The sequence below is a fragment of the Hyla sarda genome, chromosome 7, assembly GCF_029499605.1.
Source record: "Hyla sarda isolate aHylSar1 chromosome 7, aHylSar1.hap1, whole genome shotgun sequence".
Taxonomy (NCBI): domain Eukaryota; kingdom Metazoa; phylum Chordata; class Amphibia; order Anura; family Hylidae; genus Hyla; species Hyla sarda.
Window position 1 is genome coordinate 223,345,075 of NC_079195.1, and position 26,156 is coordinate 223,371,230.

Below are 26,156 nucleotides of genomic sequence, written 5' to 3' on the forward strand. Positions count from 1 at the left end.
CTACAGCGCCAGGATCCGCCCCGCCGTTCTGAAAAAATCTTTGTTTTTTTGTGTATGCTAATTAGGTGCTAACTGGCACAGCAAGGGTTACTGGCACTCTGAATTCAGCGCCGCCCAGCTCATCAATATTCCTCCCCTCCCTCCGCCTCTTCCTCTTCAATACAGAGCGGGGAGAAGAAGGAGAGGCAGAGGAAGGGGAGGAATATTGATGACGGGGAGACGCTGCGTACAAGCGGCACTGACGACAGAGTGCCAGTTACCCTGCCTGTGCCAGTTAGCACCTAATTAGCATATACAGAAAAACGAAGATTTCGGCCAAACGGCGGTGCGAATCCGGGCACAGTAGGCATCAAACTGATCAGCATCCCCCGCACTACCAGCCAGTACCACTGGTTAGCGCGGGGGGAGCCAGCTGACAGTTTTCCTTTAATACTTATATGTGGACAAGAAGCTCAGAAGTTTACATTTGGCACAACACAGGGGCATATATGACATAGGCTGCATTCACACCACGTTTTTGCAATACCGTTCCCGTATACATTTTCTATGTGAAAACCATACAGAACCGTATTGAAAACCGTACGCATTGACTCTCCATTGAAAACCGTATGCCAAAAGATGCATCAGGTTGTGTCAGTTTTGCATCCTGTAAGGTTTTGTCAGTTTTTTTCCCCCGTACCCAAAACCGTAGCCTACCACAGTTTTTGATCTGGATGAAAAACTGTATTAAACCGTATACGTTTTTTTTTAAAACATGGGAGTCAATGGGAACCGTAGAGAACAGTATATGCGTACGGTTCCATCCGGTTTTCACCATACGGTTTTTGACTTTGTACAGTTTTTTTTTTTTCTTGAAATTTCAATCAAACAAGTGAAACTTTATTCATAATGGAGTGAAAAGTTATAAACGTATACGTTTTTCTCTTAAAAAACGGATGCAACCGGACATAATTTTTTAAGCCGTATATGGGTTAAAATTTGTACACCCGTTTTGATACAGTTTAGTCCGGTTTTGAGGAATCCGTTTTTAATCAAAAACCTGATACGGGAACTGTATTGTAAAAATGTGGTGTGAATGCAGCCTTAGATAGAAGCGGTCCCTGTGGTACACATGGAGAACTGGGCCATACCTGAGGTTGGTTTGTTATTCCTCTCCCTTAAAGGGGTACTCCGCTGCTCAGTGTTTTGAACAAAATGTTCTGAATGCTTAGTCGGTGCTGGGAGCTCGTGATGTCATAGCCCCGCCCCTTATGCCGTCACACCGCCCCCTCGATGCAAGTCTATGGGAGGGGGCGTGACGGCTGTCACGCCCCCTCCCATAGACTTGCATTGAGGGGGCGGGGCTATGACGTCACGAGCTGCCGGCTCCAGCGTTCAGAACAGTTTGTTCCAAACGAGCAGCGTAGTATCCCTTAAAGAATGTGAAGCTGCTAAAAAAAAAAAAAAAAAAAAAAAAAAAAAAGAGAAACTCCTCAAGGGAATTACAGGGGAATAGATCCAAGGGTCATGTCAGCCGTAGAACAGGTCCAGGAGGTGATACCAGTCGCAGAGCAGATCCAGGGGATGACGCCAACCCTAGAGCAGGTCCAGGGGGTGATGCTGGTACCAGAGCAGACCAGGGGATGATGCCAACCCTAGAGCAGGTCCAGGAGGTGACGCCGGCCCCAGAGCAGATCCACGGGATGACGCCAACCCTAGAGCAGGTCCAGGGGGTGATGCCGGCCCAAGAGCAGATCCAGGGGATGACGCCAACCCTAGAGCAGGTCCAGGAGGTGACGCCGGCCCCAGAGCAGATCCACGGGATGACGCCAACCCTAGAGCAGGTCCAGGGGGTGATGCCGGCCCAAGAGCAGATCCAGGGGATGACACCAACCCTAGAGCAGGTCCAGGGGGTGATGCCGGCCCAAGAGCAGATCCAGGGGATGACGCCAACCCTAGAGCAGGTCCAGGGGGGATGCCGGCCCCAGAGCAGATTCAGGGCATTGTACCACTTTCGGAGAAGATCCTTGAGGTCGTACCAGTTCAGGAGCAGATCTTGGGGGTCATGCCAGTCCCATAGCAAATCCTAGGGGGCGATGCTAATCCCAGAGCAGAAGCAGATCCCTGGGGTGATGCGGGGCAGTGATACCAACCCCAGAGCAGATTGATGTGTTATTTTACTCTATCGCACTCAGTGTGGAATTGTTACGGTAGGTTTACACTTCACAAAATTCCATCCGGAGCTTCCGAGTGCGACCAGCACTGAACGATTCAGTCGGCGCTGACCGCACTCAGAAGCTCCAGACAGCAATGTCAGCGGAGTGGATCCCCCCTAAGGGTCACCCTTGCCGTATTTTGCTGCATATTTTCTGCTGCTGATTTTGCTTCCCATTGACTTTAATGGGTACACAACAAAATATGGTACGTGTGACCCTACCCTTTAGAGAACCTGCCGCTAAAATTCTGTAATGTGCAGTGTAATGCCAGCAATGGGACTCTACTGCCCCGGAATTCCGTAATGTGAACTTGGCCTTATTGTAAACAGCACGATCGTAGTAATCACTTTACTATTTTACAGAAATTACACAATGCAAATAAATCTGCTCTAATGTTCTCGATTTCTGATGAACAAAAAATCAGCGTGCCCATAAAATTGTAGGAAAACTTTACAAATATCGCCGACATGGATTCAGTTCTGCAAAGTAGGGATCGACCAATAATCACGATTTTGGACATTATCGGTATTGGAAATTACCTTGTCGATAATGCCACACCCCCCGGCCAGAGCCGACCATCGCCGCTGCATTGCCTCCCCATCCTCTGGCCACATACTGCCGCCACTGCCCCATTGCCTCCCCATCCTCTGCCCACATACTGCTGCCGCTGCCCCATTGCCTCCCCCCATCCTCTGCTCACATATCGCCGCTTCTGCCCCATTGCCTCCCCCCATCCTCTAGCCACATACCGCCGCTTCTGCCCCATTGCCTCCCCCCATCCTCTAGCCACATACCGCCGCCACTGCCCCATTGCCTCCCCCATCCTCTGCTCACATATCGCAGCCACTGCCCCATTGCCTCCCCCCATCCTCTGGCCACATACCGCCGCCGCCACTGCCCCATCGCCACCCCCCCCCCAATCCTCTGCCCCCATACCGCCGCCGCCCCATTGCCTCCCCCCATCCCCGGTGTTATTATTACCTGTTCCCGGGGGTCTGCAATACTTCTGGCTCCTGCGCTGTTTCTGTGCGCTGCGCTGCGTAATGACGAGTGACGTCCCCAACGCGACGTCACCGTCAGTGCGTACAGTGACAGCGTAGGACGCCGACGGAGCCAGAAGTATCGCGGACCCCCGGGAACAGGAAATTATAACACCGGGGATGGGGGGAGGCGATGGGGTGGCGGCAGTATTTGGGCAGAGGATTGGGGGAGGGGGGGCGATGGGGCAACTGTGGGGGTTAGACTCAGGACCCCAGGACAGGCAGGGTGAGGGGAGCGGGCGGCGGTGGTCTCTGGCCCGGCAAAAGCCGCTGCAGTTGATTGATTAAAAGTGCCCGCTTTAAATGATTGATCTGCAACGGCTTCTGCCCCGCCGGGGGGGGTTGGGGTGAAATAGCCGATAACTTATACCGGAATATCACTATAAGTTATCGGCTATCAGCCTGAAAGTTGACAGATTATCGGTATTGGCCCTAAAAAATCGATATCGGTCGATTCCCTACTGCAAAGAGGCCACAAGTTACTGTCCCTGGCCTGGTTATAATTGCGGATGATGGTGAATTTCTGTATGACGGACGTCTGACCATGAGTAGCCCTAAGATGTTTTCTTGTAGTGGGATTGTTAACATCATTGCTGGAATTGTTTGGATTGTTAATATCCTGATTCTCTGCCTGGAAGTGATTTTCCACAAGCTCTTTGTCTGACTCTGCTGCCTGTGAGAAAGTTGTATAAGTGCCATAAATCCACAAACCACCTCTTATCATAAAGCATCTTTTATCCCGGGAAGTAGTGGGCCAGATGGGGGACGTTTATGTCATATGAAAATGTAACTGTATCCTTAAATGGGCACTGTCGGATACAAAAAGTTTTGATATGTTGTAAAGCGTGTATAACCAATAGGTTTTGTAATTGCTTTCATTAGAAAATTTTCAGTATTTCATACTAAAAATGCCAGTCAAACAACTGCTCCCCCTGCCTGCTTGGACACATACTAGTCCTGCTGTGTCCATGCGTCATCACCTATGTCATGGACACACTTCCTTGATTGACAGCTGTGAGTGCAGGGAAAATCCTCCCACTGTCAGCTTGTGTCCCGCTACTGTCAGTGAGGACAAGCTGGGAGTTGTAGTTTTGCTAATGTTAGGGGAGATGTGAGCAGACGGCATACTGAGGGAGGGGGCGGAGACCTGCACAGTGAGGCCACGCCCCCTCCCTTTGAGAGGAATTCAGACTAGTGAGCTGAATTAAAAGTGTAATAAAGAAATAAATAAAGGTGCTAGACACATAAAAATTACATGTACATGGTCAGGATTAGGTACTGAGTGATAGATTAAAGGAATACTCCGGGGAAAAACCTTATTTATTTATTTATTTATTTATTTATTTATTTTAAATCAACTGGTGCCAGACAGTTAAACAGATTTGTAAATTACTTCTATTAAAAAATCTTAATCCTTCCTCTACTTATGAGCTGCTGAATACTACAGTGGAAATTCTTTTTCGTTTGAAACACAGAGTTGTCTGCTGACATTATGACCACAGTGCTCTCTGCTGACATCTCTGTCCATTTCAGGAACTGTCCAGAGTAGGAGAAAGTCTCCATAGCAAACATATGCTGCTCTGGACAGTTCCTAAAATGGACAGAGATGTCAGCAGAGAGCACTGTGCTCGTGATGTCAGCAGAGAGCTCTGTGTTTCAAAAAGAAAAGAATTTCTGCTGTAGTATTCAGCAGCTAATAAGTACAGGAAGGATTAAGATTTTTTAATAGAAGTAATTTAAAAATCTGTTTAACTTTCTGGCACCAATTGATTTAAAAAAATAAAAAAATAAAAAGTTTTTCACCGGAGTACCCCTTTAAAGAAAAGAATGGAAGTCCAGCGCGGTATTCCAGAGCAATTCGTGCAGTTTATTTACATGAAGCACGCAGTACAACAAGGATGCATGGTGGTGATGCTTTTCGGCCAGTCGTGCCTGGCCTTACTCATACCATGTAAGGCCAGGCACGACTTGCCGAAACGCGTCACCACCATGCATCCTTGTTGTACTGCGTGCTTCATGTAAATAAACTGCACGAATTGCTCTGGAATACCGCGCTGGACTTCCATTCTTTTCTTTTATTTATTCATAATGAAGTGAAAAATTAAAAATGTATATGGATTTTTCTTAAAAAACGGATGCAACCGGACATCATGTTTTCAAACTGTATATGGGTTAAAATTTGTACACACATTTTGATACAGTTTAGTCCGGTTTTGAGGAATCCGTTTTTCATCAAAAACCTGATACGGGAACTGTATAGCAAAAACGTGATGTGAATGCAGCCTTACAGTGTTCCCCAACCAGGGTGCCTCCAGATGTTGCAAAACTACAACTCCCAACATGCTGGGCGTTGTAGTTTTGCAACACCTGGAGGCACCCTGGTTGGGGAACACTGCGATATTAGATTAGGTACTCGTCTCCCTTCATCAGGAATATTAGTAATCACAACTGTCAGAACTAATATGACCCCTATTCACACAGAGGGAGACGAAGAGATAAAGAAATGTGACTGTACCACATCGCAGATCTGTATGCCAAGGACTGGGGAAACATAAGTCACAGCTCCTTTGGGACATAGAACGGGTGCCCTTTGTGGTCTCTTGTCTTTGGAAATCCAGCATGTAAGGGGTTTATATAATGGCTCTCTCCAAGGCAGTGTTTCCCAAGCAGGGAGAATTTAAAGGGCACCAGTCACCAATAACACTGACAAAGTCCATACCTACCACTGACATTCCCTGTGTGTCATACAACAGTGGCCTTAGACTGGTGTTTCCCAACCAGGAGGCCTCCAGCTGTTGCAAAACTACAACTCCCAGCATGCATAGACAGCCTTCGGCTGGAGAGTCACAGATCGGATAGTGTTTCCCAACCAGGGTGCCTCCTGCTGTTGCAAAACTACAACTCCCAGCATGCCCAGACAGCCTGCAGCTGGAGAGTCACAGGTTGGGTTAGTGTTTCCCAACCAGGGTGCCTCTAGCTGTTGCAAAACTACTGTTGTAGTCTTGCAACAGCTGGAGGCACCCTGGTTGGGAAACACCGGGTTGGATGATACTGCTATAGAGGATGCAGAGCTGTTATTGGCATGCTGGGAGTTGTAGTTTATCGACAGCTCCAGAGTCACAGGTTGGGAACTACTGCTATAAAGGGTGCAGAGCTGTCAGGGCATGATGGGAGTTGTGGATTTTCAACATCTTGAGAACCACAGGTTGGAGATCACTGCTAAAAAAAAAAAGAGCTTCAAGGCATGCTGGGTGTTGTAGTTTAACAGCTGGACAGCCACATGTTGATCTTTTTTTTTTTTTGCATTAATTTTAATCGTTCTGAACTTTAAAGAGAACATGGTTGTGGTGACGAACTAGAGAATTTAAAGGGCACCAGTCACCGATAACACTGACAAGTTGTCAGTGGGAGTTGTAGTTTTGCAACAGCTGGAGGCCTCCTGGTTGGGAAACACCGGTCTAAGGTCACTGTTGTATGACACACAGAGAATGTCAGTGGTAGGTATGGACTTTGTCAGTGTTATTGGTTACTGGTGCCCTTTAAATTCTCTAGTTCGTCACCACAACCATGTTCTCTTTAAAGTTTAGAACGATTAAAATTAGTCACAGGAAAATACCCTCCGCGGTTACACATCAGCTACTCTCTGCATGAGAGATTGCAAAACACAGGGAGGAAATTCTAAAAGAAGCCGCCCGGACGTTCTCGTCATGAAGGTAAAACTAGATCTGGGGTGTTTTCAATACAGAAGCAAAAGCTTCACTACACACAGACTTAACGGGGTACTAAATCCTTAAAGGGGTTATCCAGGAAAAAAAACTTTATAATCAACTGGCTCCAGAAAGTTAAACAGATTTGTAAATGACTTCTAATAAAAAAATCTTAATCATTTCAGTACTTATAAGCTGCTGAAGTTGAGTTGTTCTTTTCTGTCTAAGTGCTCTCTGATGACACCTGTCTCGGGAACTGTCCAGCGTAGAAGCAAATCCTCATAGCAAACCTCTCCTACTCTTTGCAGTTCCCGAGACAGACAGAGGTGTCAGCAGAGAGCACTGTATCCAGACAGAAAAGAACAACTCCACTTCAGCAGCTGATAATTATTGGAAGGATTAAGATTTTTTTAATAGAAGTAATTTACAAATCTGTTTAACTTTCTGGAGCCAGTTGAGAGATATATAAAGGTTTTTTTATGGAATACCCCATTTAAATATTTAAAAATCTTAAAGGAGTACTATAGCCATAGATCACTTATTCCTTATTGACAGGATAGGGGATAAAGTGTCTGATTAGTGGTCGGACCCCCCTGCAATCTCCTGTATGAGGCCCCGGAACTGCCTTGGCTCTGCGAGGCCATTGTTTGTGTCGTCGACCTGACAAAGACAGGTACTCGGCTCTATGGGAGAGGCGGGGATGGATGAACACTGCATCTCCACCTCTCCCATAGAGATGCATGGAGGGGGCGTGTCGGCTGCGGTGTCAGCGTCGTGCAAGGGGTCGCAGGGGTTCCCAGCGATCGGACCCCCGCGATCAGACTCTTATCCCCTATCCGCAGGATAAGTGTTCTATGGCTGCAGTACTCCTGTAAACCTACCAGTACTTATCAGCTGCTGTATGCTCCAGAAGATAGGGGATAAGATGTCTGATCGCAGGGGTCCCGCCGCTGGGGACCCCCTCAATCTCCCTGCTGCACCCGGCGTTCGTTTAGAGCGTCGGGTGCAACGCCGGAAGCTCGTGAAGTCACAGCCGCGCCCTGCTTGGGACATCACTGCCACGCCCCCTCAATGCAAGTCACGCCCCCAGTGACGCCACGAGCCTCTGCCCTGCATCGCCAGTCATGCTGCACGGAGAGAAGTTCGTTCCGTGCACCGGATGTCTGGGGGTGCTACAGCCGAGATCGCGGGGTCCCCAGCGGCAGGACCCCTGCGATAAGACATCTTATCCCCTTTCCTTTTGGATAGGGGATAAGATGTCTAGGGGCGGAGTACCCCTTTAATTTCTACTAGATTGTGGTCATGGCTCCAGGCGGAGGAGGCCATCCAAGTAAAATTTTTATGTCTTCCCCTTACACCCATAGAAATGCTTCTTCATATCTGGTCACCACTTATCTGGGCTGTTTAGTTGCAGACGTGGCGGCTCCTTCACTATCCTCACAACAATTTGTCTGGCGTTCTAGATGGCGAAAAATTGATAGATGCTACAGGTGATGTATTGTTGGCTCCGATGTGTTCGCGTGTTTGTCTGTAACACATTGAATAAACTTTAGAATCTTGCTGAACTGGAACTGCTGTTTTTGAACGTCCCCGGGCTGGGGGATGTGCATCTATAGGGCATTTGGACTTTTTACCATGTTTAATATTTTGCTATGTTGCTCCTTGTGCTAAAATGAAAAATAAAAATAAATTAGTTTTCCTCCCCTCCCCATCATTCTGCACCCAAGACCCCATAATGTGAATATGAAAACAGCATTTTAGAAATATTTCCTAATTTATTGAAAACAAAAACTATACTCCAGCAGTGACCTAAGTATTCATACCCTTTACTCAGGACTTAGGTGAAGCCCCTTTGGCAGTGATTCCAGTCTTCTTGGGGATTTTCAGCCATTCTTCTCTGCAGATCCTCTCAGCTCTGTCAGGTTGGATGAGGACCATCGGTGAAGCCATTTTCAGGTCTCTCCAGAGATGTTCTATTGCGTTTGGGCTCTGGCTGGGCCCCTCAAGGACATTCACAGAGTTGTCCCTAAGCCGCTCCTGTGTTGTCTTGGCCGAGTGGTTAGGATCACTGTCTGGTTTCCCCCCAGACATGATGCTGCCCCCACCATGATCACTGTAGGGATGGTATTGGGCAGGTGATGGGCAGTACCTGGTTTCCCCCAGACATGATGCTGCCCCCACCATGATCACTGTAGGGATGGTATTGGGCAGGTGATGGGCAGTGCCTGGTTTCCTCCAGACATGATGCTGCCCCCACCATGATCACTGTAGGGATGGTATTGGGCAGGTGATGGGCAGTGCCTGGTTTCCCCCAGACATGATGCTGCCCCCCACCATGATCACTGTAGGGATGGTATTGGGCAGGTGATGGGCAGTGCCTGGTTTCCTCCAGACATGATGCTGCCCCCACCATGATCACTGTAGGGATGGTATTGGGCAGGTGATGGGCAGTACCTGGTTTCCTCCAGACATGATGCTGCCCCCACCATGATCACTGTATGGATGGTATTGGGCAGGTGATGGGCAGTACCTGGTTTCCTCCAGACATGATGCTGCCCCCACCATGATCACTGTAGGGATGGTATTGGGCAGGTGATGGGCAGTACCTGGTTTCCTCCAGACATGATGCTGCCCCCACCATGATCACTGTATGGATGGTATTGGGCAGGTGATGGGCAGTACCTGGTTTCCTCCAGACATGATGCTGCCCCCACCATGATCACTGTAGAGATGGTATTGGGCAGGTGATGGGCAGTACCTGGTTTCCTCCAGACATGATGCTGCCCCCACCATGATCACTGTAGGGATGGTATTGGGCAGGTGATGGGCAGTGCCTGGTTTCCCCCAGACATGATCCTGCCCCCACCATGATCACTGTAGGGATGGTATTGGGCAGGTGATGGGCAGTGCCCGGTGTCCTCCAGACATGATGCTGCCCCCACCATGATCACTGTAGGGATGGTATTGGGCAGGTGATGGGCAGTACCTGGTTTCCCTCAGACATGATGCTGCCCCCACCATGATCACTGTAGGGATGGTATTGGGCAGGTGATGGGCAGTACCTGGTTTCCTCCAGACATTATGCTGCCCCCACCATGATCACTGTATGGATGGTATTGGGCAGGTGATGGGCATTGCCTGGTTTCCCCCAGACATGATCCTGCCCCCACCATGATCACTGTAGGGATGGTATTGGGCAGGTGATGGGCAGTGCCCGGTGTCCTCCAGACATGATGCTGCCCCCACCATGATCACTGTAGGGATGGTATTGGGCAGGTGATGGGCAGTACCTGGTTTCCCTCAGACATGATGTGGCCCACACCATGATCACTGTAGGGATGGTATTGGGCAGGTGATGGGCAGTACCTGGTTTCCCCCAGACATGATGCTGCCCCCACCATGATCACTGTAGGGATGGCATTGGGCAGGTGATGGGCAGTGCCTGGTTTCCCCCAGACATGATGCTGCCCCCACCATGATCACTGTAGGGATGGTATTGGGCAGGTGATGGGCAGTACCTGGTTTCCGCCAGACATGATGCTGCCCCCACCATGATCACTGTAGAGATGGTATTGGGCAGGTGATGGGCAGTGCCTGGTTTCCTCCAGACATGATGCTGCCCCCACCATGATCACTGTAGGGATGGTATTGGGCAGTTGATCCCCCAGACATTATGCTGCCCCCACCATGATCACTGTAGGGATGGTATTGGGCAGGTGATGGACAGTGTCTGGTTTCCCCCAGACATGATGCTGCCCCCACCATGATCACTGTAGGGATGGTATTGGGCAGGTGATCGGCAGTGCTTGGTTTCCCCCCAGACATGATGCTGCCCCCACCATGATCACTGTAGGGATGGTATTGGGTAGGTGATGGGCAGTACCTGGTTTCCCCCAGACATGATGCTGCCCCCACCATGATCACTGTAGGGATGGTATTGGGCAGGTGATGGGCAGTGCCTAGTTTCCTCCAGACATGATGCTGCCCCCACCATGATCACTGTAGGGATGGTATTGGGCAGGGCCTGGTTGTGGCGGTGCCCTTTTAAGTTCCCAACACTTTTCCAACTTTGCTAGAAATCCTTGAACTTCATATAATTCTGAATTCTTGAAAGCAACATGTTCCAGCACCATCTTCTTCATGTCAGATGATTGATGTCACGTACGATGTATTCTGACTGGTTAAAATAATAATAAAGGAGCAGGTTTAAGGAAACCTGTCTGGAGTTGTATGTTGGGCTCTCATTACAATGAACTATGGTTTACTTTGAAATGCTGGTTTGTTCCCCAGAAATCATAGTTATGGCGTTTTGAGTCACCAGTGCAGCCCCAGATGGCATCTCTGCCCCGTTCATCTTGATCTTGTCCTATTTGTGTATAGAAAGAAATCTATTAATCAAGTAAAGCCGAGTATGTGGAGGATGTCAGGAACCGCCCTGGGGACCTGGTTGGTTTTAGATTTATGATTTCTATGAAATACTGCAGCATAGTCATAGTTTGTGTGACCGAAAGTAGTGAGGTCTACTATTAAACTCTGATGGATTTACTCCTCTGCGTGTATTGGCCGGCATTTATCATTGTAGGTGTAAGTCAAGCATTTTTCTACACCTTTTGTGACTGTACATTGGTTCGGTCTACGGTTATCTAAGAGACAGCTGGGCCAGTTCATTGGATCATTCCATTATTGTAGGTATTGACTGTGCATTGGTTCCATCTACAGTTATCTAAGAGACAGCTGGGGACTGTTCATTGGATTGTTCCGTTATTGTAGGTATTGACTGTGCATTGGTTCCATCTACAGTTATCTAAGAGACAGCTGGGACAGTTCATTGGATTGTTCCGTTATTGTAGGTATTGACTGTGCATTGGTTCCATCTACAGTTATCTAAGAGACAGCTGGGACAGTTCATTGGATTGTTCCATTATTGTGGGTAGTGACTGTGCATTGGTTCGGTCTACAGTTATCTAAGAGACAGCTGGGACAGTTCATTGGATTGATCCATTATTGTGGGTAGTGACTGTGAGGGGAACTCCTCAAACCTTTTAGACAGCTTTTTTCATCCAAATTTGTCCCATGAAAGGTCACAGGTTGGCCCCATGCAACATTTTCTGTGACATTTGATTTAGAACGTTTATAGTTAATTATTATGAAGTGATCTTATTTAGGTCACTTTGTGCAGTGGTCACTGATTTTTCATGTGCGACTTTTTTTGTGAAATGTTACAGAAATGTCAAAAAGTAGCATAGGCCAGATTTAGTAGTTATCACAGGCAGGTCAACCCTGCCCTATAGAATTATCGAAAGGGCTCTCTGTAACAATTGTATTTAAAGGAGATCTCCGGCGAAAATTAACTTATTCCTATCCACAGGATAGTGAACGGGACCCAGCGCTAAGTGAGGCGCGCGTCCTTCAGCCGGCATGCGTTTCATTAACTTCTATCGGAGTGTCAAAAAGACCCGAATACAGCACCCTGCCATCATCCGCACTCTCATAGAAATGATGGAGCGCATGCCGTCTACAGGTAGACAATGTGCGCACCTCACTGGGAGAGCCGGGGTCCTTTCCTAGAGATCATCGGGGGTTCCAGCGGTCGGCCCCCCGTGATCAGCTATTAGATGATAAGGTCATTTCCGCTGGAGTTCTCTTTAAGGTCCGTGCAACATTTGATACAATTGATTGCATGGACGCCACTTACTTTGCGACTTTTCGATTGCATAAAATAGAACATAACTTAGTTTGATTTGATGGGGGAGATTTATCAAAACCTGTCCAGAGGAAAAGTTTCTGAGTTGCCCATAGCAACCAATCAGATCACTTCTTTCATTTTTTCCCATGGCTTTAAAAATTAAAGAAGGAATCTGATTGGTTTGGGCAACTCAGCAAGTTTTCCTTTGGACAGGTTTTGATAAATCTCCTCCAATGTTTGAAAATGATCAAAGTTTGTGTAACATTTGATAAATTTGGTGCACGTACACAACTTTCATCGAAACATTTGTGCTCTAATGCCATTAAAAATTCACACCAGTGTTCGTAAATCGTCAACCCCAACCCCCTGCATTGGTTTAGTCCATAGTAAGTGCAGTAGACAGCTGGGATAGTTCATTGCATCAGTCCATTAGTGTAGACAGTGACTGTGCATTGGATCAGTCCACAGTATACGCAGGAGACAGCTGGGACAGTTCATTGGATCAGTCCATTATTGTAGGTAATGTTGGTATTGTAGCAGTATGTTGGCACTATACAAATAATGGATAATACTTCTTAAAGGGGTACTCTGCTGCCCAGCGTTTGGAACAAACTGTTCCGAATGCTGGAGCTGGGAGCTTGTGACGTCATAACCCCACCCCCTCATGACATCACGCCCCGCCCCCTCAATGCAAGTCTATGGGAGGGGGCGTGACAGCCGTCACACCCGCTCCCATAGACTTGCATTGAGGGGGCGGGGCTAGAACGTCACAATATCCCGCCACCTCCCATAGACTTGCATTGAGGGGGCGGGGCTGCGACGTCACAAGATCCAGCACTCTCCCATAGACTTGCATTGAGGGGGCGGGGCTATGATGTCAGTTTGTTTTGTTCCAAACGCTGAGCAGCGGAGTACCCCTTTAAGGCCTACAGATTTTGTAGCATGGTGTGTATTAGTTATTTAAGTGATGGTATTGTCTCGCCTTAAAGTACTTGTTCAGCTTATCTGTAAAATCTGATTTTGGTAGAATGGCAGGGAGTTAAAAGGGAAGTGAAAATTGCACTACTAACGAATCTGTTATTTCGGGACGTCTCCTGGAGCCTCCATTTTCCTGAACAGAAAGGAGTTGTAGTAGTGACATCACAACGCTCGATCTGCTCTCTCCATTCAGAGTGTACAGTAGAGGTGTGCAGCAGCTGTGGGGTACAGTAGAGGTGTGCAGCAGCTGTGGGGTACAGTAGAGGTGTGCAGCAGCTGTGGGGTACAGTAGAGGTGTGCAGCAGCTGTGGGGTACAGTAGAGGTGTGCAGCAGCTGTGGGGTACAGTAGAGGTGTGCAGCAGCTGTGGGGTACAGTAGAGGTGTGCAGCAGCTGTGGGGCACAGTAGAGGTGTGCAGCAGCTGTGGGGCACAGTAGAGGTGTGCAGCAGCTGTGGGGCACAGTAGAGGTGTGCAGCAGCTGTGGGGCACAGTAGAGGTGTGCAGCAGCTGTGGGGCACAGTAGAGGTGTGCAGCAGCTGTGGGGCACAGTAGAGGTGTGCAGCGGCTGTGGGGTACAGTAGAGGTGTGCAGCGGCTGTGGGGTACAGTAGAGGTGTGCAGCGGCTGTGGGGTACAGTAGAGGTGTGCAGCGGCTGTGGGGTACAGTAGAGGTGTGCAGCGGCTGTGGGGTACAGTAGAGGTGTGCAGCAGCTGTGGGGTACAGTAGAGGTGTGCAGCGGCTGTGGGGTACAGTAGAGGTGTGCAGCGGCTGTGGGGTACAGTAGAGGTGTGCAGCGGCTGTGGGGTGCAGTAGAGGTGTGCAGCGGCTGTGGGGTACAGTAGAGGTGTGCAGCGGCTGTAGGGAGCAGTAGAGGTGTTCAGCGGCTGTGGGGTGCAGTAGAGGTGTGCAGCGGCTGTGGGGTGCAGTAGAGGTGTGCAGCGGCTGTGGGGTACAGTAGAGGTGTGCAGCAGCTGTGGGGTACAGTAGAGGTGTGCAGCAGCTGTGGGGTACAGTAGAGGTGTGCAGCAGCTGTGGGGCGCAGTAGAGGTGTGCAGCAGCTGTGGGGTACAGTAGGGCTGTGCAGCAGCTGTGGGGAGCAGTAGAGGTGTGCAGCGGCTGTGGGGCGCAGTGGAGGTGTGCAGCAGCTGTGGGGTACAGTAGAGGTGTGCAGCAGCTGTGGGGCACAGTAGAGGTTTGATAGGTTAATGATAGGTTCACATCACCGCACAGTGCGATCGGTGCCAAACAAAGAAGCTGAACAGACCCTTTGTACAACGCACCGCTGGGTCCTGACAGTTCCCATTGACTTGAATGGGGTCTGTCTCATGTCGGTCATTTAGGGGCGGTTGAGTGGACAAAAAGACCGGACATGCAGTATTTTTTTCCTCCGCTGTAGGCCCTTTTCACACTGCCATTGCGCCCTGTCAAGAACGTCCGTTAATGTTTTTTTGTGGCCGTTCTCGTGAAGAGGAACAACAGGTCCCGACAGCTCCCATTTACTATTATGGGGTCCATCAGGCACCATTGTTTTTTGATGGGAATAGCAGGAGAAAAACATGGCGCAAGCAGTATTTTTCCTCCTGCTATTCTCCCAGGCCCCCCCGACAGACGTCACGCTGCCGTCCCCGAACTCCTGTCTTTTTACAATGGGGCTCCCTTTAGTGGAGCTCAGTAGTGATTTAAACGGACCCCAAGAGTTTTTTTTTTCTATTTTAATTTTTTGTGTTTAAAGGGGTACTCCGCTGCTCAGGGTTTGGAAAAAAACTGTTCCGAACGCTGGCGCCGGGAGCTTGTGATGTCATAGCCCCGCCCCCTCTTGATGTCACACCACGCCCCCTCAATGCAAGTCTATGGGAGGGGGCGCGACGGCTGTCGCGCCCCCTCCCATAGACTTGCATTGAGGGGGGCGGGCGTGACGTCATGAGGGGGCGGGGCAATGACGTCACCGAGCTTCCGGCTCCAGCATTCGGAGCAGTTTGTTCCAAACGCTGAGCAGCGGAGTACCCCTTTAAAGTTGTTTCAGTCTTGCTTTTCACTCTGTTTAACATGATTGGAGGAAAGAAAGACAACGTTCTGATTATCATTTTTTATTTATTTATTTATTTTTTATTTATTTTTTTGAGTTTCCACATATCAGGAAGGTAAAGGGTCATTCTTTGGTAACGTTACTCACGTTACTTTTTGTTGCTCGGTCATCACTGCAAGTTGTGTAAAGATTTAATAGGAGAGAATGTCAACATAATGGTGTGCAATAAACACTCACGAATTTATTATAGAGAGTGCAAGAGACTATGGGGTTAATTTATCTTTGATAAATGCTGTGAATTTGCGCAAAATTTAGCGCAGCCCGCAAAAATTTGTGACTTTTAAAAAATGTATGTGACTCGCAATGACTTTCGCATATGCCAAGTAGAAGCACGTTTTTGACAAGGTCTATATTATGTGCTGAATTTATTCAATGTAACTTTTCAAGTTTAAAGGGGTACTCCTTTTTTTTCTTTTTTTTAATCTACTGGCTCCAGAAAGTTAAACAGATTTGTAAATTACTTCTATTAAAAAATCTTAATCCTTCCAGTACTTATTAGATGCTGAATACGACAGAGAAATTCTTTTCTTTTTGGAACATAGAGCTCTCTGCCGACATCACGAGCACAGTGCTCTCTGCTGACCTCTGCTGTCCATTTTAAGAACTGTCCAGAGTAGGAGAAAATCCCCATAGCAAACATATGCTGCTCTGGCACCAGTTGATTAAAAAAAAAACAAGGTTTTCCACCGGAGTACCCCTTTAACCCTCAAAAAGTCGAATTCTCCACAGGGTTGCAGGGAATTTTCCCAGGTGTTCTTTAATGGGTGGGGTGACTGGTGTGTGGGAGGGAGAAAAGTGACCTCACACTTACAAGCAAGGGATCCTGTGACTTGTAGTTGGAGGGAGGGAACTCCAACAGGAAATAGCCATTTCACAAAAAGAACACAGCAGCGCTATGGTGGACTCACAACACAGCCATTTAGCCCCAAGACAAATGTCCATTACTGTCTGGCTTGTAAGTACTAAAGTCACCTTACGGTGGAGAACTCCTTTATGGTTAACCTTTGGTAAGGTGCCCCCTCCCCTGTCTAGAGTTGCCCTGTGTTCAGTAATATAGTGATACTTAAAGGGGTATTCCAGGCCCAAACTTTTTTTTATATATATCAACCGGCTCCAGAAAGTTAAACAGATTTGTAAATTACTTCTATTAAAAAAATCTTAATCCTTCCAATAGTTATTAGTTTCTGAAGTTGAGTTGTTGTTTTCTGTCTAACTGCTCAATGATGATGTCACGTCCCGGGAGCTGTGCAGTTCCTATGGGGATATTCTCCCATCATGCACAGCTCCCGGGACGTGACATCATCATTGAGCAGTTAGACAGAAAACTTCAGAAGCTAATAACTATTGGAAGGATTAAGATTTTTTAATACAAGTAATTTATAAATCTGTTTAACTTTCTGGAGCCAGTTCATATATAAAAAAAAAAGTTTTGGCCTGGAATACCCCTTTAAGTCGGGGCATGATGGAAGTTGTTTTTGCTTCAGCTTAGAGAGCCACATGTAGGGGAACGCTGCTCCGGAATTACTGACGCTTTTTGTAACATTGTTCCACATTCTAGATTCTGCACAGTTTTTCCTTGTCTTGATTTAGATACGTTGTTGATTTCACATTTTAATCTGATTCTTCTTTTTATTCTAATTTATTTGTAGAGTTTGACCGTGGCATGAGATTTTACAGCGATGGCTTTCTGTGCAAAAATCCGAAACGCCAAGAGGTGCGAAGTTGACGCCATTCCTCCCAGAGGTATAGAAATCCATTTTTACCTGGGAGACAAGCCCCCATTATCGTTTACAGAAGGAACATACACGGCAGAGGATCTGCTCATCGAGGCGGCACAGAAATGCAGTAAGTATCTTATTAAAGGGGTACTCCACTGGCCAGCATTCGGAACATTAAGTTAAGAACGTTGTGTGCGCGCTGCGGGGGTCGGCCACGGCCCCTCGTGACGTCAGACCATGCCCCCTCAATGCAAGTCTATGGGAGGGGGCGTGACGGCAGTCACGCCCCCTCCCTTAGACTTGCATTGAGGGGGCTTTGCCTGAGGTCACGAGGGGGCGTGGCCGACCCCCACAGTGCGCACACAGCGTTCTTAAATGGGCACTGTCACCAACTTTATTTTTTTATATGTTGTAGTACTTATGTACGACAACATATCTCTAATATATTGTCATTATTTTTTTTTGGGATTATCAGGGTGAAATTTACGTTTAAAAAACCGGCCACTAGGGGTCTCCCTCCTAGTGGCCGGCTGCAGCCTGGCGTGACGTCACGCCTGAAAAAGGACTGATTTTGGCCTGGCAATCAGTCCTTTTTCATTCAGGCTACTCTCGCTCCCTGCCTGTCAATCAGACAGGCGGAAGCGAGCGCATTGGCTCCCCGGCCACTGGCTGGGAGGCCACTCCTCCCGCACATGACGTCGCCGCCGCTGTCCCTGCACGCCCGCTGCCGGACTCTGCAGGTACCAGAACGGAGGGAACAGGGTATGCGGGGCGGGGGGTTTGTGATGGAGGGAACGGGATATGCGGGCGGGCGGGGGGGGGGGGGGGGATTTGTGATGGAGGGAACGGGGTATGGGGGTTTGACGGAGGGAACGGGCTAGCGCCGTAGCACCGCATGGCACTAACTTATAGTTTATCTACACACGGTTCCTTCAGCTTTTTCACTACTACAACTCCCAGCATGCCCTGAGAGCCAATAGATGTCAGGGCAAGTTGGGAGTTGTAGTGGTGAAACAGCTGGAGGCGCCCTGTGTAGATAAACTAAGGGCGGAAGTGTTGTCCCCAGCAGGCATCAGTGACGTGGTGCCTGCTGGGGAAGTCTGCCTGGTAGTGAGCACACTGCCAGGCAGACAAAAAGTTATTTTTAATATAGTAAAAAGAAAAATTAAAAGCAGGGAGGGGGTTAGGGATAGATTGACAATAGGCAGGGACAGAAAAAATAGGATGGTGGGAGCTACCCTTTAACTAAATGCTCCGAATGCTGGCTAGTGGAGTACCCCTTTAACCTTTTAAGCTTCCAGTCTGTATACACAATGTTTCCTGTTGGGACGAAGTGTTTCTTATGGTTTTTACCTCTTTCTTTATAGATATTTCACCATTGTGCCTCAATCTGTTTGCACTTTACAATGAGAAGGACGACCTCTGGTTGCCTCCAAATCACCTCTTCAAGATAGATTCCAATACATCTCTGAAACTGTTTTACCGGGTCAGGTCAGTGTGCTGGATTTTATTACTGCATTATGGGTAATTTCTAAGGGTTTGTCCAACCCCCCCCCCCCCCCCCATACATGTGCACGCTCACCTCAGATGAGATAGAAAGCTGCTGCCAGTCACTCCTCCTTGATCATTCTCTTCACCAACATTTTGTATGTTTTAAAGGGGTACTCCGCCCCTAGACATCTTATCCCCTATCCAAAGGATAGGGGATAAGATGTCTGATCGTGGGGGTCCCGCCGCTGGGGCCCCCCGCGATCTCCCTGCGGCACCCTGCGTTCGTGTAGAGCGTCGGGTGCAGCGTCGGAGGCTCGTGATGTCACGGTCACTCCCCGCTCTTGACGTCGCGGTTACGCCCCCTCAATGCAAGTCAATGGGAGGCTGCGTGACTGCCGTGACCCCACGAGTGGGGTGTGGACGCCCCCTCCCATAGACTTGCATTGAGGGGGTGTGGCCATGACCCCACGAGTGGGGTGTGGACATGATGTCACGAGCCTCCGCCCCGCCTCGCCGGTCATCCTGCACGGAGCGAAGTTCGCTCTGTGCACCAAATGTCTGGGGTGCCACAGCCAAGATCTCGGGATGACTGGCGATGCGGGGGCGGAGGCTCGTGACGTTATGGCCACGCCCCCTCGATGCAAGTCTATGGGAGGGGGCGTGGCGGCAGTCACGCCCCCACCCATAGACTTGCATTGAGGGGGCGTAGCCGCAACGTCACTGCACCCGACACTCTAAACGAACGCCAGGTGCAGCAGGGAGATCGCGGGGGTCCCCAGCGACGGAACCCTCGCGATCAGACATCTTCTCCCCTATCCCAGTGGTCTTCAACCTGCGGACCTCCAGATGTTGCAAAACTACAAATCCCAGCATGCCCGGACAGCCAACGGCTGTCCGGGCATGCTGGGAGTTGTAGTTTTGCAACATCTGGAGGTCCGCAGGTTGAAGACCACTGCCCTATCCTTTGGATAGGGGATATGATGTCTAGGGGAGGAGTACCCCTTTAAATCTGCAGCAAGTGCCTATTGCTGAGAATATTTTCTCCAGGCCAGGATAGGTAGTAATACCGGTAATTTATTTGCACCTCAAATATTTGAAACTTGCCTGGGGATAGATTCGTCTACATTCTTTCCATACATTTAAGGTTTGTCATCATTTCTTTGTAGCTGAGGTTTCTGGTCTGTGATACTGATCCTCTACTGATCCTCTACTGATCCTCTGACCCTCTGTTTTTCTCAGTCTTGTTTAGAAAGACTAAGTTAATGCTGTAGGGCAAAATTCAGGTTCACTGAGCAGCCAGATTGCATTTTCATGAATGGGGGATCACGCTAGATTAGACGTGAAACGAGTCATTTACACGAAAACAAACTTTTGATAGGTTGAAGAGACGGATTAAATGTTTTGATCACTCGGACAGATCACAAGAATGACCCGAGAGAAGTGCACACTCAGCTAGGTGTCACGTGACCTGGACCGCCTTGTAATGTAAGTTTATGGGTCCGGCGTCCAGTTCTAACACAGAGCACGAAGAGAAGCAAAGCTGGAGATTTATCATCGCCTTCCTGACGTTTTTTTTTTTGTTTTTTTTAGCAGAAATTTTTGCGCAATTTCAAAATAGATAATTTTGGCAAAAGTGACTGTAAAAGGCAGTGCTTCATTATTGACTATGCAGTGGATGAGATCTATTAACTGCGTCTTTTTAAAAGAGCGCAAAAATATTGCGCAACCGTTAAAAAAAAATGTATAAAAAAAATGACACTCAAAACAAATGTTTACCACCTCTGCCTTGCCATAGAAAAATGACATCCTACAACAACGTCTGAGGGGATTTTTCAAAAATGTATCAAAGTCTTGCGCCGTTTTGATAAGTTTGGTGCACAAATGCCAAAAACAGAGCATAAAAAAAAAAATAAGGCTGTTAAAGGGGTACTCCGCTGCTCAGTGTTTGGGACAAACTGTTCCGAACGCTGGAGCCGGCGCTGGGAGCTTGTGATGTCATAGCCTCGCCCCCTCATGATGTCACGCCCAGCCCCCTCAATGCAAGTCTACGGGAGGGGGCGTGACACCCGTCACGCCCCCTCCCATAGGCTTGCATTGTGGGGGCGGGGCGGGACATCACGAGGGGGTGGGGCTATTAAGTAACGAGCTCTGTCGCCGGCTCCAGCGTTCAGGGCAGTTTGTTCCAAACACTGAGCAGCGGAGTACCCCTTTAAGTGGCTGCAAACAGATACATATTGATAAATCTCCCCCTGTGTGTTTCTCTCTCTGCTCATTCTTGTCATTGGTTGGTGTCTAAAAAATAAATAAAAAATAAATAACTTTTTGCATGTCTAGGACATATACTTTTGGCAGGTCTAGGACATGTACATTCAAGGTATAATTGAAGTTTTTTATGCTCTATTTGATGACGAGCTGATGTTTTGCTTTCTTGAAATACTGGCGTTTTAATGTGGATAGCTATTGTCTATAATCGCCATCAGTGCTTCATGATGGAAAAAGCTGGTGACAGTAGCCTGACACCTTCTTAAAGGGGTACTCTGCCCCTAGACATCTTATCCCCTATCTAAAGGATTGGGGATAAGATGCCTGATCGCGGTGTCCCCGCGATCTCCCTGCTGCACCCGGCATTCGTTTAGAGTGTTGAGTGCAGCGCCGGAGGCTCATGACGTCACGTCCTGCCCCCTCAATGCAAGTCTATGGGAGGGGGCGAGACGGCCATCGCGCCCCCTTCCCATAGACTTTCATTGAGGGGGCGAGACGTCATGGGGCGGGGCGGGGCGTGACGTCACGAGGGGGTGGGCTTCAACACGGAAGCCCGCACCCAGCATTCGGAACTCAATGTTGCGGGTGCTGGGGAGCAGAGTAACCCTTTAAGGGCTAAAGAGGCTTCTGAACATAAATACAGGTTACTGGAAGGTGAACAAGATGGCGCTTTTCCCTAATAGAATCGATTAGTTCCATTTGTAATTTAGGTAGAGGATTTGGGGGGAGATTTATCAAAACCTGTCCAGAGGAAAAGTTGCTGAGTTGCCCATAGCAACCAATCAGATCGCTTCTTTCATTTTTGAAAAGGCCTCTGAAAAAATGAAAGCAGCGATCTGATTGGTTGCTATGGGCAACTCAGCAACTTCCCCCCTAGACAGGTTTTGATAAATCTCCCCATTTGTTTTTGGGTAATTCTATGGCTGCATTCACATCTCGTTTTTACAATACGGTTTCATTGAAAAAAACGTTTCGAACCGTATTGCAAACCGTGTATGTGTGTATATATATATATATATATATATATATATATATATATATATATATATATATACATTTCATTGTAAGCCGTATGCCAATCGTAGCATCAGGTTGTGTACGTTTTGCATAATTTACGGGTTTATATGTTTTTTAACGGTACACCAAACCGTAGTCTACTATGGTTTTGTGTCCTGGTCAAAAACTGTATTCCAACCTGTATACGGTTATTTTAAAATGGAGTTCTATGGTAACCGTATTGAACCGTATGTGTGTACGGTTACATCTGGTTTGCACAATATTGTTTTTCATTTTTCGGATTTTTTTGGGGGGAAATTCAATTAAAAAAAAAAAAACTTTATTAAAAATGTTGACAAACCTAAAACCGTATCCGTTTTTTTTTTTTTTCAAGGAAAACGTATTAAAACGTATGCAAACGGACATCCGTTTTCAAACCGTATACGGTTTAAAAACGTGAGGAGGCATATATGGTTGCTTACGGTTACATACGTTTCGGTCCGGTTTGGAGACATACGTTTCGGTCCGGTTTGGAGACATACGTTTTTTTGTACAGAAATGGGAAACGGGACCCGTATTGCAAAAACGAGAAGTGAATGCAGCCTATGAAGGATTCCTGTTTGTTAGCATATCTCGGCCCTTCCCTATATAGATGTGTCCTAACAGCAGTGCTTCTTCTTGGTTAGGGTTAGAAAATAAAAATATATACGTAATTAATCAAATAAAGTTCAGGGCGGTTGTCACGTCTGTCATTCTACGCGACAACGTAAACTGTGGCACTTTGAAAAGGGCATTTAGGGGTTGACCTCCGTCCCCGAGGTGTCCCCGACGCTCCGGTAAGGCCTCTGCTTCCCTGGCATCCGCGCTCTGTCGCCGCCATCACGTCGCTACGCACGCCGCTCCTATTGGATGACGGGACGGCGTACGCAGCCACGTGATGACGACGATGGAGAGCGCCGACGATGCAGGGGGATCCCGAAGAGGACGCGCCGGAGCCCCGAGGACAGGTAAGTGACCATCACCGGAGCTCATGGGGCACCTTAAACGGCTATCCGGTGGCAGCTGAAGCAGTCTGCGCTGCCGGATAGCCGTTTATGCGATGGCCCCGACATACAAAAGCATCGTATGTTGATGCTGCCTCTGAGAGGCCATCGTATGTTGAAATGATCGTATGTCGGCGCCATCGTAGGTCGGGGGGGGGGGGGGGGGGGTCACTGTGCTCATTATATTATGTTTTAAGCTTGACTCCTGGGATTGGATCAATTAAATCGAATTTTATTGCAATTGTTTCCTGACATTGGTTAAATATCCAGTCGATGCAACAATGTTTATTATTAGGAAAACCCCATTAGGGCGCTCTTCACACGGCAGTTTTTGGTGATGCAGTTTTGATGCCAAAACCAGGTGTGGGTCAAAATGAATCAGAACAGATGCTACTTCTACTTTTTGAATCCACTCCTGGTGTGGAATTGATAACAGTAGACAAAAAAAAAAGAGTAGAAGTAGCATCTGTTCTGTGTTTTAGTTACTTCATTTTGATCTATATCCAGTTTTGGATTCAAACCTGCAGTAAAAGCTGTACTGCGACGATGGAAGATGGAATGAGGAGCTTTCATTTGGCATCGGAAGGAATTTTCGGAGTATAAATATTTATGATTTTTTTTGCCAGTCACATTGTTGATGAAGCCACAGCGCCTGTGCAGTTACTTTCCTGCCCACAGAGCAGCTGGTGACACCTGGATGACTGTATTGTTATCCTGTTATCTGTTTACTTTGCGTGCGCTTAGTACATGGTCATTTGCATGGATGGTTTTACTGATGGCTTTAGGCAGGGTATGTAATGTAGCGCCACAGGGGAGTATTTATCATTTTTACCTGGTGTCAGTTTATTTTTTACCGTTTTTTTTTTTTTACTTTGGTTTTTATGTATGGACATGCATCAGATTTATCATTTGGCGCATGTCCTTCAGTAACTTTGGCGCATACCATATTCTACCTTTGGTATGTGTGTTTTCCATGTCAGAATATTGTTGGCAATGATGCGTCAAAAACAGGCAAATTAGCGGTGAAATACAATTGGCACAAATGATAAATTACTGACCGCTACAAAAATCATACACCGTACCGTCAAAATCCTAGGAGGTTTACAAAATGTCTGTGGAAAAGATGCCCCAAATTTTGGCGCAAAAAGACACTACGCTAAAAAAATGCGCCAAATATACTCAATAAAAGACAAATAAATCCATTAATAAATACCCCCCCTACAACATAAGACCTGCATACTCCGCTTCTCACTCTCTATGATTGAATGTCAATGTGATGACCTCTATCTATCTCATATCTATCTCATATCTATCTCATATCTATCTATCTATCTCATATCTATCTCATATCTATCTCATATCTATCTCATATCTATCTATCTATCTCATATCTATCTCATATCTATCTATCTCATATCTATCTATCTATCTCATATCTATCTCATATCTATCTCATATCTATCTCATATCTATCTCATATCTATCTTTCTCATATCTATCTATCTATATAATATCTATCTCATATCTATCTATCTCATATCTATCTATCTCATATCTATCTATCTCATATCTATCTATCTCATATCTATCTATCTCATATCTATCTATCTCATATCTATCTCATATCTATCTTTCTCATATCTATCTATCTATATAATATCTATCTCATATCTATCTATCTCATATCTATCTCATATCTATCTCATATCTATCTCATATCTATCTCATATCTATCTTTCTCATATCTATCTATCTATATAATATCTATCTTTCTCATATCTCTCTCATATCTATCTCATATCTATCTCATATCTATCTCATATCTATCTCATATCTTTCTATCTATCTCATATCTATCTCATATCTATCTATCATCTATCTATCTCATATCTATCTCATATCTCTCTCATATCTCTCTCATATCTATCTCATATCTATCTCATATCTATCTCATATCTATCTATCTCATATCTATCTCATATCTCTCTCATATCTATCTCATATCTATCTATCTATCTCATATCTCTCTCATATCTATCTCATATCTATCTCATATCTATCTATCTATCTCATATCTATCTATCTATCTCATATCTATCTATCTATCTATCTCATATCTATCTATCTATCTCATATCTATCTATCTATCTCATATCTATCTATCTATCTCATATCTATCTATCTATCTATCTATCTCATATCCATCTCATATCCATCTCATATCCATCTCATATCTATCTCATATCTATCTCATATCTATCTCATATCTATCTCATATCTATCTATCATCTATCATCTATCTATCATCTATCTATTTATCTATCTATCTCATATCTATCTATCTATCTCATATCTATCTATCTATCTATCTCATATCTATCTATCTATCTATCTATCTATCTCATATCTATCTATCTATCTATCTCATATCTATCTATCTATCTCATATCTATCTATCTATCTCATATCTATCTATCTATCTCATATCTATCTATCTCATATCTATCTATCTATCTCATATCTATCTCATATCTATCTATCTATCTATCTATCTATCTCATATCTATCTATCTATCTCATATCTATCTATGTCATATCTATCTCATATCTATCATCTATCTATCTATCTATCTCATATCTCTCTATCTCTCTTTATTCAGCAGTTTGTCTGTATTTGTATCTCTGGTAGCTGCTCTTGCTTGTATTTCTATTTCCTCCCTGACAGTTTGCGGTGTTACATTCACAGGCCGCGTGTAGGGTTTTGCCCTATTTGGTTTTGTTTTCTTATTACCCTTTAGCTGGTGTCTTTCTTCCGTCCTCTCCTCTCCACATTGACATCTGACCTCCGTGGTTGCAGAGCAGCACGAATACCGTGTTGTGTGGTGCACATATCACAAGACGCTGTACACCTTCTGCGACATGAATGAAACTTTACAAGGGCCTGAAATCTCCT

General features: G+C 46.6%; 1 protein-coding gene across 4 annotated transcripts in view; it reads left to right on the top strand.

Annotated features, from left to right (window-relative positions):
• The window catches only part of JAK1 (Janus kinase 1), a 188,713-nt gene that overhangs the window by 65,874 nt on the left and 96,683 nt on the right, over nucleotides 1-26,156 (top strand). For all 4 annotated transcript variants that reach the window (XM_056532842.1, XM_056532839.1, XM_056532838.1 and 1 more), the window contains 2 exons: nucleotides 17,343-17,538; nucleotides 18,779-18,902. In XM_056532842.1, the coding sequence (XP_056388817.1) occupies nucleotides 17,373-17,538; nucleotides 18,779-18,902 (290 nt within the window). In that variant the 5' untranslated portion in view covers nucleotides 17,343-17,372. The remainder of the gene's footprint in view (nucleotides 1-17,342; nucleotides 17,539-18,778; nucleotides 18,903-26,156) is intronic.